This window comes from Peromyscus californicus, unplaced genomic scaffold (assembly GCF_007827085.1).
Source record: "Peromyscus californicus insignis strain IS unplaced genomic scaffold, ASM782708v3 Scaffold_8__1_contigs__length_139910024, whole genome shotgun sequence".
Taxonomy (NCBI): domain Eukaryota; kingdom Metazoa; phylum Chordata; class Mammalia; order Rodentia; family Cricetidae; genus Peromyscus; species Peromyscus californicus.
The window spans coordinates 68,934,387-68,951,524 of record NW_026294606.1 but is presented as its reverse complement, the minus strand read 5'-3'; the positions used below and the strand labels follow the sequence as shown (position 1 = coordinate 68,951,524).

Genomic DNA, 17,138 nt, shown 5'->3' with positions numbered 1-17,138 from the left:
GTATATTATATGGTGTTTTTGATGGCTTTCTGTGTATGCCTTTTATTCTCATTGGAAGACATGTAATGAAGTATAGTAGTAGGATAGGCCCATAAGGTCAAGAAAATTGGCTCAAACCTATTGGTTGAAATATTAAGACAACTCCACATAGTTAAAAGGGAAGTTTATTTTGTGGGGTAACTTACAAGTGAAGGGATAGGTTACAGGGTCTGGGAAAGGTGAAGCCCAGTCCAGTGGTGTTCTCTGAAGAACTCTGCTTGGTCTACCTCCAGTGTCCAGGATCCAGGAACCAAGAGAGCTGGCACATCCAGATGTCAAGTCTTAAGTGCTCCTGTCTCAGCCCCACCTCATAGGCATGAGAGTTACTGGAAGCCTCAATGGGGGTAGTACTTCCAGGACAAAGCTGGAACAGCTACCCACTACACAAACCAGTTGCCAAGGCATGAACATAATTGTTGCTTGAGTTTTCCTGCCTGGCCCACAGTCAGGACAAATCTCTCTCACCCACCAGTCCCAAGCCGCTTAAACCCGATCAAATAAACACAGAGACTTATATTGGTTTCAAACTGTATGGCCGTGGCAGGCTTCTTGCTAACTGTTCTTACAGCTTAAATTAATCCATTTCCATTAATCTATACCTTGCCACGTGGCTTGTGGCTTACCGGTACTTTACATCTTCCTTGTCCTGATGGCGGCTGGCAGTGTCCCCCCGCTCAGCCTTCCACTTCCCAGCTCTATTCTCCTCCTTGTCCCGCCTACACTTCCTGCCTGGCCACGGGCCAATCAGTGATTTATTCATTGACCAATCAGCAACACATTTGACATACAGACCATCCCACAGCACATAATGTACTTCCTTATGAGCCAAAGGAGGGCCTAGCAACAGGTGATATCCAGAGTTTCTGATCATGTCCAGCCAATGAGCCATGGCCACAGAGTGTCACCAGATCAGGACACAGCCTGAGTACTGGGAGGAGGGTTTATAAGACTTTCCCCATTACTGAATAAATAAATCTGCTGTTTACCTTTTACCCAACTCCCAGTGTCAATGTCATTGATGCTGCACCTTCTCACCCCCTCCTCCAAGGGAGCCATTAAAATCTAGCAACATCTGGTGCCTTAATGTGGGACTTCTGTTACTTTTACTTTCCTGGCACAGGTTCGAGCATCTCCCTCTCTTCACTAGCAGTGCTGGACAGTGCCCCCAAGATGGTGTGTTTCAGTGAGAAGGCCCTTCAATGTTGTGTGCTTTTGGTTCCTTTGGCACAGTTTTTCTCTTTCTGTTCACCTGACACCTTCACATAAGTGCTAACCCCCTAGGAGGTGGAACCAAGGCTTGGCTCCTGAACACCATCCCTCATCCAGAGACACTATATGAGCATATGGCTATGGCCTAAAAACCACAGAAGTCCCCCACTAAGCACAAGACATGAAGGTCCATCACAATTTTCCATGTGAACTTTCTCAGTTTTGATGACAAGGGGCTCAGTCTAGACTACAAGCACTAGGCATCTCTGCCAAGGAACATGCCCCTGTCCCTGGTAAGATGGAGAGATCCTATCTCCTTCCAATGGCAACTGCCAGCTGACCCATGGGAGAGGATATGCTTGTATTTTTCCTCAGAGTGCTATTATGCCAATATGGGTCCCAGCAAGAGATGTGCACCTGGTCACAGATCAGCCTGCTTCCACCAAGGAGGAAATAACCCAGGATGGGTAATATATATACTCCCCTTTCTTGCTCTTATTGCCCCTCTAAAAGCTGAAGACTTCCCTCATTTTGTTTGATACCTTTTGAGATGAGGAACATTAGTTTAGCACACTGGGAGCTAGCTAAATATATTAAGGGCCCATGGTCAGCTAAGTTTCTATATTATTCTTTACAGCTAACACACAAAATTTTCCAATTGAATCACACAAGGGCAGAGGTTATGGCTGTTGACTCTTTATTTTTTTGAAAAGGTTCCCTCCTGGATTCTCACTTACGTTTTGATTGGCAGGGTGGTACTTTTAATCTTTCTCCTTTTTAAGTGTCTCCCATAGCACATCTGGCACATCTGGCAACAATGGGTGGCCACTAAGGCAACTTTACAGGTATTAATGGCTCTTCAACATCCAAATCATAGCCCTCCACAGGAGGTTATGCATGCCTGGCTTTCTGAATTTCAAAAGGCTACTACTTGACCCTCCCCACCCAGGGTGACTCCCCAGTGATGGACACTCTTTGAGGGCTGATAGTCAATAATGGGTAAGAGCTTGTTTGGCAAGCCAACCTAAGACAGGCATAATCCAGTTGCTGAGCGCCCCCTGACATGAGGTCAACAAGGCTGGAAGAAAGAACTCTGACTCCCGCTGAGTACCCATATAATAAAATAAAAAGGGTGGATATGTAGTAGGACAGGCCTATAGGGTCAAGGAAATTAGCTCAAACCAGTTGTCAAGGAATGCATATAATGTACTTCCTTATGAGCCAATGTAGAGTCTGCCTAAGGGCCTAGCAACAGGTGCTGTCCAGAGTTTCATGCCCAGTCAATGAGTGGTGACTGCACAATGTCACTAGATCAGGACACAACCTGGGTGCTGGGAAGAGGGTATATAAGGCTTTCCCAGTTATTGAATAAACAAATCTGTTTTTTCCCTTTCACCTGACTCCCGGTGTTTGTGTCATTGATGCCACACATTCTCACCCCCTCCCCTGAGGGAGCCATTAGGACCAGCAACAATGAAGTCTCTTGGTGTAACCATTCATTGCTTTTAATTCCAACAATATTTTTTTCTTTATTAAAAATTTTTTTATTCATTTTTCATACCAACCAAAGATCCCCTCTCTTTCTCCTCCTGCTCCCCCAAGCTTTACCTCCCCACAACCACCTCTCCATTCCATTCTCTGAAAAGGTAAGGCCTCCCATGGGAAGTCATCAAAGCCTGGTACATTCAGTTGCGGCAGATCCAAGCTCCTCCCCCTGCATCAAGTCTATGCAAGGTGTCCCACCATATGTAATGGGCTCCAAAAAGCCAGTTCATGCACCAGGAATAATAGATCCTGGTCCTACTGGCAGGGGCTTCTTAAGTAGGCCAAGCTACACAACTGTCTCACCTATGCAGAGGGCCTAGTCCAGTCCAGAAGCCCCACAGCTGTTGGTCTAAAGTTCATGAGTTCCTACCATTTTGGTTCTATTGTCTCTGTAGGTTTTCCCGTCATGCTCTTGATGCCCCTTGCTCATAGAATCTTTCTTCCCTCTCTTTGACTGTCTTCCTGGAGTTGGCCTGGTGCTTGGCTTAGATTACTAGCAATAGTAGAGAGGGTGCCTGAACTGGCCTACCCTGGTAATCAGATTGGTGAATACCCTAACTCTCATCATAGAGCCTTTCTCCAGTAACTGATGGAAGCAGATTTAGAGATTCAACAAGATTTTCTAGTTGTTTTGAAATAATGTCATTGAAGCCATATATGTTGAAGATTGTGGGTGTTTTGTTTGTTTGTTTGTTGCTTGTCTTATTTTGTTTTTGGTGAACTTACCTTTAACCATTATGTAATACAGTGTTCCTGCTTAGCACTGTTAATTTCCATGGTATGGAGGCACACTTTGACAGTGATATAGCCACTCCACCTTGGTTAGAGATGCACACTGTGTCTTTCTCCATCTTTTTCTTTTGTAGTTGTTCTGTTTTATTTACTGAGAAGAGCCTTAAGTAGAGTAACCTTGAACTGTGATCCTCCTGCCTCAATCTTGGGAGAGCAGTGACCACGGGAGTATCCCACCAAGCCCAACTTTCACCTCCCCTTGCTTTTGATTAATATATGTAATTACAGTTAAAATGAGATTTCATAGGATAAAATTGGTTCACCTTTTTATCCTAACTGACAGTCTCTGACTTCTAGTAGTAATTGCTCTTTGATTACAATAAAATTGGCAATTTTATTATTTTTGTTTGTCTACTCTGCATTTATTACTCTGTGTTTGTTTATAGCATCCCTTACCATATTTTTATCTCCACTATTTATTTCTCTTGGCCTTTGAGTGTATTGTTTCAAAAGTTGACTATTTTGATACATTTATCTTCCATATGCCTGTTGTCATATATTCATTGTGACTCTGACGATATGCATACTATAACATTTTCTTTGCTTGTTAGCACTTCCAGTAAATTGCAGAAATCTTACAGCCCTAGAAATTGTCCATTAGCCACTTCATGCAGTCATTAGATTTGTTAATCTCCTTTCATTGAAGGTACAAGATAGTACAGAGATATTCCAACGTGTGTGTGTATGTGTGTGTGTGTGTGTGTGTGTGTGTGTGTGTGTGTGTGTGTGTGTGAGAGAGAGAGAGAGAGAGGGAGAGAGAGAGAGAGAGAGAGAGAGAGAGAGAGAGAGAGAGAGAGAGAGGTAAACATAACCATTTATCTCATATACTATCCTATATGCTTTTAAGGGAGAAAATTTCTCTATATCTGGGTTTTTTTAAGATGATTCTTCTTCGTTTATTTTTGGAGTTATTAGTTTTGTTCTAGTTTTGATTTTATGTTTTTGGTTACACCAGGAAAAGTCATCAGCATTTCCTTTTAGAGATGTCCTTCCAGTGATGAATACACCAATGATAAAAATAGGGAATAAAGAGACAAAATAGATTTTGAAAGACAATAGAAAATAGAAATTTACTCATATAAACAGATGGATTTTCAGTTTCTAAGGCAAAACTACTTACTTAACTCATAAACTGGTTCTCACTGCCTATCCTTATTCCAGAAACAAAAGTAAATATTCAGAAGAATTTTGTGCTCCCTAGCAGTGAAGGTCATCCATACAAGAATTGTCTGACCAATAACACAGTCAAAAATAGCATCCCTTTCTCTCTTTTTCTGGTTCCCAAATTGAGATGTACAGAGTTCATCCCTGAGCCAAAGGGCACAAGTGAAACATCAAAAACATCTCTTTATCCTTGACTTTCCCAAGGAGAGGAACAAGTTAAGTACTTAGACCTTTCTTTATTTTATAAAGTAATTGAACCTTACTTTTCTGTTTACATAAACTAAATGCATGCCTAAGCCTGGCTCACATCTGAAAGGATTTTCTGATGGAAATGCCCAGAAGACATCCATTTGGCTTTGCCTCCATGTCCCTGATGTTCCCACTCAATCCCACCCTCAGGACTTCAGGAAACTAAATCACTGACTTTCTTTAATTGGAATTCTGCTTCTTGTCCAAGAATCAGGGAATAACCCAGACCCACATTTTGTAAATGCCAGGTCTATTTTTAAGCGTGGCCTTGCTCATTTCACAGAAACTGTCCGGATAACCTAATTTAAAATGCAAGTCCCATCTTCAGTGATCCTCATCTACTAGGTCTGGAGGGAAGCCCAGCACCGATCACTCCCACATGTGGTTCTGATGATTAACTATGTTCAGTCTGTTCCATTACTGCCTGGAGTTGGCTGTTCAGCCCCACTGGAAATTCAATGCTTCTTAATTTAACCACCTTTCACATTCCTGCCACTTACAAACGGAGCTGCACCCCAGTGCTGGTCCTCAGCAGTCACAAGCTATCTTCTGTCCCCACTCTCAGCTCACCCTCATCCTACTGGTTTTTCCTTCCAAACTTTTAACTAAGCCAGATAGAAAAATTTTGTTGTTGTTGTCATTTTACTTCATTTGTAAACAAAACATTAAAACCCTCTGGGCCTTCATCTTCACAGAACACAATAGGTATCTTTACCTGAATCTTCAATGTCTTCTTAAGAAGCCCATGTCTTTTATAGCTTTCCTGAAGGTGACATCTTTTTTAACACCCCATGAGTTATAAGGTCTACAGTAAGCCTACATACTTTTAATTCCCAAAACTTGCCATTTCATAATTATTTGTCCCTCTGTGTATAAAATGTCTTATTCCATGACATCTCATCTACCTTATCACAACTCTTGCATGTCTGACATTCACATTTATTAAAGACCTAGATCTTGAATTCTAAAGTCATTTTCTCTAATACCAAACCCAGCAATGGTGTAGGAATTTAACACACAAAAGGCATGGTTTAAAAAAAAAAAAGAAACCTTGAAATGTGTGCTTGATGGCTTGTGCTTAGTAACTTTCACTTCCACAGAATCTGATGTATATTATAAGTAGAATGCCTTATTGTGTTAAAAAAGTATAGACTTTGGTGTTTTCCTATGTGACACCAGGTTTCTCTGCAATGTTTATTGAATGTTATCATCTATTTACTCTCATTTTTGTTTTGTTTTTTACTTCTTTCCAGAGGTATTTGAAGTGGTCACTACAAAACCTTGTGTTTATCTTTTGAATATGTATTATGTCCCCTCTACCTTGGCCTTCATCCCAAAATGGTGATCTCCCATAATTAGGAAGTTTGCTTTAGTTTCTACAACTAGCAATGGAGAGAACATTCACATCTGAAATGATCATAAGGTCTTAATATAGGCAAATTTCACTCCCAAGCAACATCCAATGGTGTCCCAGTGGAAATATGTAATGTAAGCATAATATCAATGGCAGAAGCCCAATAGCAAGGAAAAATTCTATCCAATGGCTGGGCTCCTTGCCTGTATCTCTTTGAGGATGATTAACTAGATGGGCCAATAAATACATCTAGTTAGAGATCACTTTTGACAGACCCAAATTTCTCCAGGAAATGAAAAGAACACTGAAGTTGATGGGGTCGGAAATAAATGTCTGATTTAAAAGACTGAACACTGGCTGCATTCTTAATTTAGGGATAACACACCAGGTAACAGAAAGTGAGAGTATGAAGGGAGCTTTGAACTGAAGCACAGTCAGCAGTGGGGTACCTTAGTCTACAGTTCTGATTGGCTGCATCCTTCCGGTCTAATCAATGCCACCCTCTTTTCCTGAAACATCTTTGAGGTTGATAATCTGATTATTTACTTCTAAAGCTTGATAGAGTGAAATCTATCCCCCTGAATTATCTATTTCATGAATCCTATGGGGATTTCTTATTTGATAGACTGTTAGCATTGCTGATACAGACCTTTAAGTTTTTCAGTGTTAGGACTGTTACAGATTCCATCAATCTTACATATCTGCAATTTCTACCATACCAGAAATAACAGTGGTCAAATTTCACACACAATACAAACATCCATTAATAAGACCCTTGTTCTATCTCAGGAAAACCAGCATAACTCCTTGGATCCTGAATTATTATCATAATTTCCATATATTTGAACTAAGTTCAAATATGAAATCCCTTTTGGCAAAATCACTTCTATGGTTTATATATAAGTTGAGTCCCCCAGAGGTTTGTGTGTTTGCAGTTTGATCCTCTGTGTGACATTAACAGCTGTTGGGGCCATTAAGTGGGGGATCTCATTCACAGAGCCATTAGAACAATTGGTACAGAATTTTTAAAAGGAGCTAATATAGTTCTTGTGGGGTCCCAGTTAGTTCTCATGAAAGGTTATTATGAAAGAGCAGGAAAACTACTTTCCTACCTTCATTTCCTGTCCCATCATATGCTTTCTCCCTCTTGAATACTCTTTTCTATGATGTCATCCACAATGATGTATTTCTGCCATGAAGTCATTGCCACAGCCAAGCATACACCCTTGAACCTCTAGAACTACAAGCTAAATTACCTTGTAATTATATTGTACCTAGTCTCTACTTCATTGTAGTAACAGAAAATTGACTACTAAAATAGCTATTATGTTCAGATACATTATATTAAGGCACAATGCAATAAAAAGGTAATGTAAAATAACATATGTGTATGTATATATGATCCTTGCTTATTTGATTAATTTTTATCCTAATAAAGTTATAATTTTAATACTGAAATTTCCATTGGAAAAATATAAATAGGGAATTGAGTTTTATCTGATTAATATAATTAAGAAGTCAATATTGATGCCACCTTAGATTTGAAATATGGAGTTTATCAATGTATTTTGCTTTATTCCAAATGGAGGATAGATTACAACTACTATTTTCTTCCAATTGATGCTTTGCAGTGGATTATCAAACATGTTCTCTAATGAGGCCATTTCAAGGGTGTGGAAGTCAGTTTCCTAACAGCCCTCTGAAAGGCATAGAGCTCTCTAAGTTTAGATTTAGCTAGCCAGTGTAAATATCACTAAGAGATTAAAAGCTGATACTAAATCATCCCTGCTGTAGGATGATCTGTTTGTCAAGTGTGTTGCTGATTGGTCAGTAAATAAATCACTGATTGGCCAGTGGCTAGGCAGGAAGTATAGGCGGGACAAGGAGGAGAATAATGCTGGGAAGTGGAAGGCTGAGTCAGAGAGACACTGCCAGCCACCACGATGACAAACAGCATGTGAAGATGCCGGTAAGCCACGAGCCATGTGGCAAGGTATAGATTAATGGAAATGGATTAATTTAAGCTGTAAGAACAGTTAGCAAGAAGCCTGCCAAGGCCATACAGTTTGTAACCAATATAAGTCTCTGTGTTTACTTAGTTAGGTCTGACGGCTGTGGGACTGGCGAGTGACAGAGATTTGTCCTGACTGTGGGCAAGGCAGGAAAACTCTAGCTACACATCCCACTTAATCTGTTATAGCATCAGAGTTTGTGAAAGAGCCTATCTTCACTTCCAGTGTAGGCAAGTCACAGTTAAACAGTATATTAGAGCAATGAAAGACAGCCACTATTAAAACGTCACAGACAAACAGAGCAGAGGAAAGTCATTGCAATGCCTAAATTTTCAGAGAGTAAGAATCAAGATGAAACAAAAGTTCTTACCATCTGCAGGCAAGCAACCTGAACTGAAAGATATGTCATCAATAGCTATAACTTCTTCTTGTGCATGGGTGGCAAGTATTTGAGCTTGAAAAACAACCTGTAAAAGAAACACAAAACAAATTAAGAACACAAAGCAAGGAGCATCACTCTGACATAATGCTATAGAAGAGAGCCTGCAAATAAGATGCATGCCACTTCCTGGAAGTCCAGGGGTACCACACAAATTCCAAGGAAAGGGGACCAAAGCAAATGTTTTCAAGAACAAAACAATGTAGCCACCACTGTCCTACAGATATCTGGTGTGGGCTAGGGGCCATGTCCATGATCTCATGCGGCTTCTCTCTTACATCCACCTTTACATTTTGAGTTCCCATACATGCTATATGTGTTCACATAAGTTTCATCTTGATCTCTGGACCTTGGCAACTTGTCCCATTTTTACTTCTAATTCCTCACATTTTATTTACAGTCTTGCCTGAATTGTTTTTGAGTTTCCTCTTGTACATTGTTAGTCATTAATAGAATCAAGCTTGGAAAACTCACTTACTGTGAGTGAGTTTTATGTTATGATGTGTAGACAACCCAAGTCTACATAACAGGAAATATCCTGCTGTGATGAATTTTCAAAATCCAGAGATAAACCATTTCATTGTCTAACTACCTAAATCAGTAGAAAATCAGTGCATTAATTATCTCAACTTTACCAAGGAATGCCGATGGTGCTTGTGGCTTCATTCAAGTGTGTATTAAACATGCGTAGATTGTTCAACCTTTTTTATTATATAAACACTATCACTTTAGAAAATCAGTATTTCTTCTTAGGTTAATGTTTAGTATTAATCCACCAAAGCAAATCCCTGTCCTGAGTTGCATTCACTTTTGATCCTATACAACATGCTATGCTAGTATGATTCCTTGCAGGGAAAATGTTGTATACCATTCCATTAAATATCCAATAAAAGATGTGCCCCACCTTAAGTAACCTAAAATGTAAGTCTAAGAAAGTAATATCCCTCACACAAAATAGAAAAACTGAAGGATGGTATAGAAAGCAAAATCATGTTGGGAAGACACAGAAAACATTGTGAAATAAAAATTATTTCTAAGAAAAGAAGCATGCTCCTCATATGAGTATGTAAAATAATAAGTATAAAAATGACCCATATAAGGGTTAGAGCAATGTCTCAGTGGTTAAGCACAATGGTTACTCTTCCAAGGACCCTGGTTTGGTTGCCAGCACCCACATAGCAACTCACAAACATTCCTATACACCCAGTTCCAGGGGATCCAACACCTTTTCTGGCCCCCAAAGGCATCGGGCATGCAAGTGGTTTGCAGACATGCATTCACACAAAACACTCATATACATAAAATAAAATTGAACATAAAAATCAATAAATAACCCATATGATATGATTTATACAAGGAAAACAAGTTATACCTAAAACAGTAACTGAGATACAGTTCAGTGTGAGAGTACCTGCCTTGTGAGCCTGAGTCCCTAGTTACTCCCCTCAAAGCTAATTCAATGCCATGCCGGGCATATGGCTTATACCTTTAATCCTAGATTTCTGGAGGGAGGCACTGGGGGATTAGTAGTTCAAGATCATCCTCTGTTGTATAAAGAGTTGGGGGTCATCCTGAGTTTTATATCAAAAGAAAAATATGTGCTGGAGAGATAGGAGCAATGGCTGATCTTCCAAAGCACCTGGGGTTGATTCCCAGAACCCTGATGCTAGCACAGATCCATCAGTAACTCCAGTCCCAAAGGCTTCAACAACCTCTTTTCCTTAACCTATTAACTTTCCACAGATATTAGGCATGCATGTGATATATAGACATGCATGCAGGCACTCACCTAACATGCTAAATAAGTAAATAAATAAATAAATAAACTGATGAAATAAAATACAAGACTTAATACATAATTAACATTAAATATTGTTAGCTACTGTTACTATAATAGATATTAAGTTATGAAAGCTATTCTAGGAACTATGCTTGAAAATACAAACTTCAAGGTTTCTATAAATTGCTCTTTTATTTTTCTGAGAATGTTTCCAGATGTCTCTGCTTTCCAGCGAATGCCAAAGTTAACATATCCCCACAGTCGCCATCTTTAAAGTGAGAAGTAGAAATAAAAGTCTGTTTCGTCACTGGTCTCATTTTTGCTTCTCCCCACTCTCTCCCCCGAAAGGACCACCCATCATCAGAGCTGAGCTGGTATCCCGCCTGAAGAAACACATATTTTACTTCACAAATATCTGCCACTCTCCCGAGCTCTCCGCCGATGTTCCTGTTGCCGGCCAGGCATTTCCCCTCAAATGAGAAAAGTTACTTCTAATTCATAATACTCTGCACTTTCTCCCCAAATTGAGCCTCTCTTCATTCATCTGCTGGCAATGAATCATGCTGCGATTCGGCAATGCTCAAAACTCCAAAATGACCTTTAGAATCATTTTCTCTTCAGGTCTCATGTCTAATCAGCCAAGACCTATTAAGTCTATTTTCCTTCTAGCCGTGTTTCCATTCTTATTTCCCCATGCCTGATCTATTGAAGCAGCCTTTAAATTACCTTCCTGCCTTAATCCTCTCCTCATTAGAGTTTGCAATAGATATTATATGTTTATTTGGCTTAGCTAAATCACAGTCTAACTTGGTATCACTGGAGAAAAGTTATTGTGAAAACTGGCTGCCATTTGAGCCACCCTGCTCAGCCATAGGGACATTTTTCTTTAAAAAAGGGACAGTTTATCTAAGGGAAATTTACTAATGGGTCTGTGAGGCTACAAAACACAGCGCCCATCAGACTTAACTAAATGGCCCCACTAAATAGATTTAAACAAAAGATTTTTTTTCGCCAAGGATGTTGGTTATAATCTGAAAACACAGCTAAAGGAAATAAAACCCCAGGCTAATGAGAAAGAGCCAGGTCCCATGAAAGACCAATGCCAGAGGCTGACCTGGCTTGTGGTAGTGCTATTTCTACAAAAAGTGATGTATAATACTCCTTGCTTTATCCAAAGCTTTCTCAAAGATTTTTTTTCTAAATGTGTATGTTATTTGGATGGTATTGGGAATTTTTTAAGGGAACAAACCAGCCCCAGGCCCAAAAAAGGAACAAAGGGGGGGGGGAGCAGATCATAAGAGAGATAATGGGTAAGGGGTTTACAACATGTCAGGAGGAAAGCATACCCTGAACTGAGTCAACAATAAAAATGAGACAAATTTTTTTTCTCTCAGACATTTTAGAGAAAAATAACCTTGGAATGGAAATAAGAGATCTATTCCCAGGATGCTTGAGTTAAATGTTGGTGGAAGCTGTGATAACAGATCAATAATAGACCAGAATTAACAACAAATTCATGACCAGAAACTCTTACAATTATGTAATTATATAGATAAATGATATATAGATAAATGATAGAGCTAATAACATGTCATTAGAGCTAATTCATAGTATATATTCAATTATTTTCCAATCAAGCTCTTTTCTTTTCCTTGTGTTTTCAGATACTGTCTCCTTACATAGACCAGGCTGGCCTAGAACTTAGATTCTCCTGCCTCAGCTTCCCAAATTCTGGGTTTATAAGCACGCGTCAGCATACCTAGCTGCTGTGGATATTGCTCTATATAAATAAAACACTGATTGGCCAGTAGCCAGACAGGAAGTATAGGCAGGACTAACAGAGAGGAGAATTGAGGGAACAGGAAGGGAGAGGGAGAGACTGCTGGAGCCGCCTCCATGGCAAGGAAGATGTAAGGTACCAATAAGCCACAAGCGACGTGGCAAAGTATAGATTAATAGAAATGGGCTAACTATAAGAGTAAGAGCTAGACAATGCTAGGCCTGAGCTAATGGCCAAGCAGTTTAAATAATGTAAGAGTCTGTGTGTTTATTTTTTAAGTAGGCTAGGGTACTGGCAGGACTTGGCAGGAGCTGGAGAGAAATTCTCCAGCTACACCTAGCTGTCATTTTTTTTTTTTTTTTTACCATATGAAAGAATATTTACTGATTTCTATGCAACAGAATTGACTGCTTTTGGAAGTTTGGATTTTTATCCACATCTTCTCAAGTTCTATAGTTAGACATAGTTTAGAAAATTACTATAGTTCAGTGACTAAGTGATTGATAGATGAAATTAAACTTTCATATGTTCTAACATAGTGTGCTGATGAGATAGGTTATCAAACTATGTAAAGCTCAAAGTCCCAATGTTAAAATGGGGACAAGTCATCAGAGGGTTCCCTTGAGGGGTCACTTAGTGGCACAAAGTTCTAAGCCCAATTCTTTCACTTTAGTAAATGTTCTTCAGTGTTAGTTGATACTATGCCTTAAATGTTTTCAAAATGTCTATGAAATTCTACCATCTTTGTTCATAATGTCAAGTCCTTGTTTATGGATCAGTACATCCTGGGAAATTAAAACACTTCAATTTTATTAAAGGATAAAGTTAGATAAAGGACTCTGGGTGACAACTAGCTTCAGGGGATTTCCCAAACACTCACATTCACCTAGGATGTAGCTGTCATTGACTGAAATACCCTATCTAGGTTTTTCTAAAGGAATCGTATATGGCTTTAACCTATCAGAAGTCAGCATGGAGGGGAAATTGCAGAGAGTGAAATAATTCCCAAAGCTTTCTAAGTTGCAGAGGCAGCAGATAAAATGCAGAGGTGCTGATTACAAAATTCCTGAAATAGTCTTCTCACAAAATCTCTACAGGAACAAGATAGTAGATGAAGATGTTCAACATTGCAAGCACAACACATCTCTGCAGCCCACCACACAGCAGTGAATGGACATCTGCTCACTTCCTGACAGGAGAGATTAAAGGTTTCTATAGCTTTAAAGCATGGGTACAGCCTCAGCATTTCAGCGGCCATGCAGCCTACTTCTTTTTACAAAGCTTTTTAAGTTACAAGCACTACTTTTTCCATCAGTTTAAAGTATTTAGGGAAACACATTAATATACTGAGGAAGCATCTATGATAATTAATTGAAGTTTGCTGCTGCATTTTAAAAAATTCCATGAATAACCTGTGTCCCAGCCACATCTGAATTGCCCTAGAGATGATATATTCTGGAATTTTAAGTTTTATATTTATCAGATACACAATTTGAACAACAAAATCTATAGTTTTTTGAAATGGGAATATGAGGTAACCAAGGAACTCATTTTGAAAGGTTTTATTGAAAAGGTCCAGCAAGTATCACCTTTGCCAAGCATCCAAATCTCTGTTACCCTACTAATAGAAACCTTGACCTAAAGATATGGACAACATGCATTAACTTGGCAAAGATCATTTAATACTTTCTTAGTACTCATGGTTTTATAGTTAAGAAAAATGAGTAAGTAATGATTAAAACATGAACCAAAATAAGATTCTCATCTGTCATTAAAATTGACACCAGAGAGAAGGTAATGGGGCAAGTTGCAAATTGCATTCAGTTGAGGTGGCTCATTCTTAACAAAATCAGTCTTGGCTTTGCTATGTTGCTTAGGCAGACACAGAGGAATGAAAAGTACATAGGAAATATACTAGAACCTCCTCTAGCATTGAATCTCATCTCAACCATCACAGCAAACACTGGTCTCCAGAGGAACTCACTGCACACCATACCCAGCTAAAGCCACTGAAACACCAAATATCTGCTCCCTGTAGATGCCAAATACCTCGCAAATTGGTACTTGAAACCTTTCCTGCATCATGCCTAGCACACCCCAACCACTCCAAGTAAGTCATATTTAAATAAGTAAAGCAATCAGCAGAAAAACTTAACTGTGTCATGATGTAAGATGTCTCTCCCCCACATAAATATGGACGTTTGTTTTAATAGGTTATAAATTATCAAACTATAGAACTATGTCCAACCATAGAACTATTAAATCTATGCAGCATTTAACCAGATACTGAATTATTTTGCTATCTACTTTAGATAGTCTTTTAGTTTAACAATGACTGAAAATTTCAAGTGCAGTGATTTCATGGCATCAACCAAGAAAATATGTCACTCATGTAAATGTCATTCAACATTTATAACCGACACAGATACCTATCATTTATCCATGCCTTTCCTCTTAGTCATTCTAAATTAGCTGAGGGCTAAATTGAGGCTAATTCATTCCTTAGGCCTAAACAACTAGATATATAGCATATATCAAATAAGATATTTTTATATAAAGTTTATTTTAAATGATAATTATTGATAAGAAATTAGGGGCAGTTTACATCTCTCAACCTTCATCAAAGAGGCTTCTGTTTACAGTAGATTGCCATTAACACAAACACCTACAAATGGTCAATGTGCAGAGACTAAGGGACTTTTAAGTGTTCATCTCTAAATGGGACATGTATATCAATCCACTTCCCCCAAGACTAAGGGACCATTATGGAATAGTGGGTGGAAGGATTTTAAGGGCCAAAAATAGTGGATATCTTCAGCAAGTGTTTTTGCTGGGTATGACAGGGCTTTTGCATACATCAGCTCACAGCAGCAGTGACTTCACAAGATCTACAAAAGGTCAAGTCAGTCAAAATACCAACATGGATGGGGGAAGGACTCCAGAAATAACACCCCTACCTGGGAGACTATTGGCAATTTAAGGCTGCTAGGGAAGGAGGAGCCATTTTTCTTCAGGGATCCAGCCCCTGAGAGGCTACCCATACTCCAGCAGATGGTCTTACACACATGAACGTACAGGCAGCATTAGTAGTCTTGATTTTTTTTAAGCACAAGAAGTTGGGAGGAAAAAGTGTGGCAGGAATACTGGAGGAATTAGCAAGGAGGAAACAGGGGATTATGTTTGATCAAAAGATTATATGCATGTGTCAAATTCTCAAGAAATAAAAAAGCAAAACTAAAAATAAAATAATTGATTGCTAAATTTGTCCATAAAACAGGTTTAGAAAGTCATTTTCTTAAAAAAATGCTTTAAAATACTTCTCATCTTTAACTGAAAAATTTTGCTTGGCCACCCCAAATGCTAAAACATGCAATACTTTCCCAAGAAGTCTTATACTAACCATTACATTATAATTTCTGTCATGCATACGTTTTAATAGGCTGCATAAGTAAGCTTGTCTTTCATAGGCTTGCATTGGATTTAATTCATAAAATTATTTAGGAAAATAAAAGATGTGTTGAAATGAGCTTAACCATGAGATGAATATGAGGATTATTCTACTTCAACAGCATTTGGAATTAGTATGTAAATTAAAATCTCTTCATTCATTATTCAAAATTATCCTCTCAAATGCATGGTAAAAGTTAGAGAGAAAAGTGATTCTTGGGAGGAAGAAGTGTAAAGAAAGAGGAGTAAAAGATAAAAATATGAGGTTTAAGAAATTGAAGAGCTAATTTCACAGGATTTTATAGAATTATAGTTAACCTTTACATAACTGTATCTTAAAATATATCAATTTTAAATCAAAACACAAAGTCAAAACTTCACAATGAGAATGTCTGTTATCATGACTGGTCATTCTAATTTGCCCAAGACTTGAAAATTATGGGAATCCCCAGTCCCTGGCAGATAAATTGGCCATGTGACCTTTTTAATTGACCTGTTCTGAAATCTGGGTTCTTAGGAATTTTCTTCCAAAGCCATATTTGGAGATAGACGTTTACCTGAAACCGCTGTGAGCTCTGGATTGTGATGACATTTCTCTCCCATTGACTCTGGAGTACCTCTGTTTTCTGCCATACATGCTGAATAGGACTGTTACATGTGGTTTGAAGGCCTGCTGTCAATTTGTCATCTTGGTGACTGGAGAAGTCATAAAATGTAATCTGTAAGGAATAATTGGTATCCAAATAATTGCAATAAATGAATCGCCAAGTGTGTCAGAACTTGAAATGCTTTGTGTTTTCAGATACCTGACAAACTTGCTGGTCATTAGTTGGAAGGAAAATTCTGCTTCTTAAGTCTGAGGAGATGGAATTCACTCTGGAGACCAATGTGAGAAAATTGGCTGTGATAAACAAGAATTACCAAATTAGACTTAAGCTGATCACTGGCAACCTTATTTCTAGAACTAGAGGTGATTCTGGTACATATACTCATGGAGTCAATATAACTGTGTTTAAAGGATTAAAGATTAAAACACACTAGTGAACTGACTGACATTTTTACATTCTATATTGTCCATTTAAAGAGATAATCATGATTGTATGCATTAAAATATTACTATGGGCAACAGTCCAAAATATAATGTAGTCATATTTGACATAGGAAGTAAAAACTCCATAAAGAAGTTATCCAGGAAAAAGGCAATTCTGGGAATGCCTACTAAAATAAGCACCTCAGCAGCAAATGCAATGACAACATTGGTTTTTAATGCCTTTGTCTCAAAAGGTGACATGATCCTAGCTTTTTGCAGAAACACAAGGAACAGCACT

At 38.7% G+C, this 17,138-nt stretch overlaps 1 protein-coding gene across 1 annotated transcript in view; it reads right to left on the bottom strand.

Annotated features, from left to right (window-relative positions):
• The window catches only part of Malrd1 (MAM and LDL receptor class A domain containing 1), a 605,236-nt gene that overhangs the window by 547,230 nt on the left and 40,868 nt on the right, over positions 1 to 17,138 (bottom strand). Inside the window, exons 3-5 of the mRNA XM_052729219.1 lie at positions 16,617 to 16,711; positions 16,368 to 16,529; positions 8,735 to 8,831 (exon numbers count right to left, since the gene is read on the bottom strand). Coding sequence (XP_052585179.1) covers positions 8,735 to 8,831; positions 16,368 to 16,529; positions 16,617 to 16,711 — 354 coding nt within the window. The remainder of the gene's footprint in view (positions 1 to 8,734; positions 8,832 to 16,367; positions 16,530 to 16,616; positions 16,712 to 17,138) is intronic.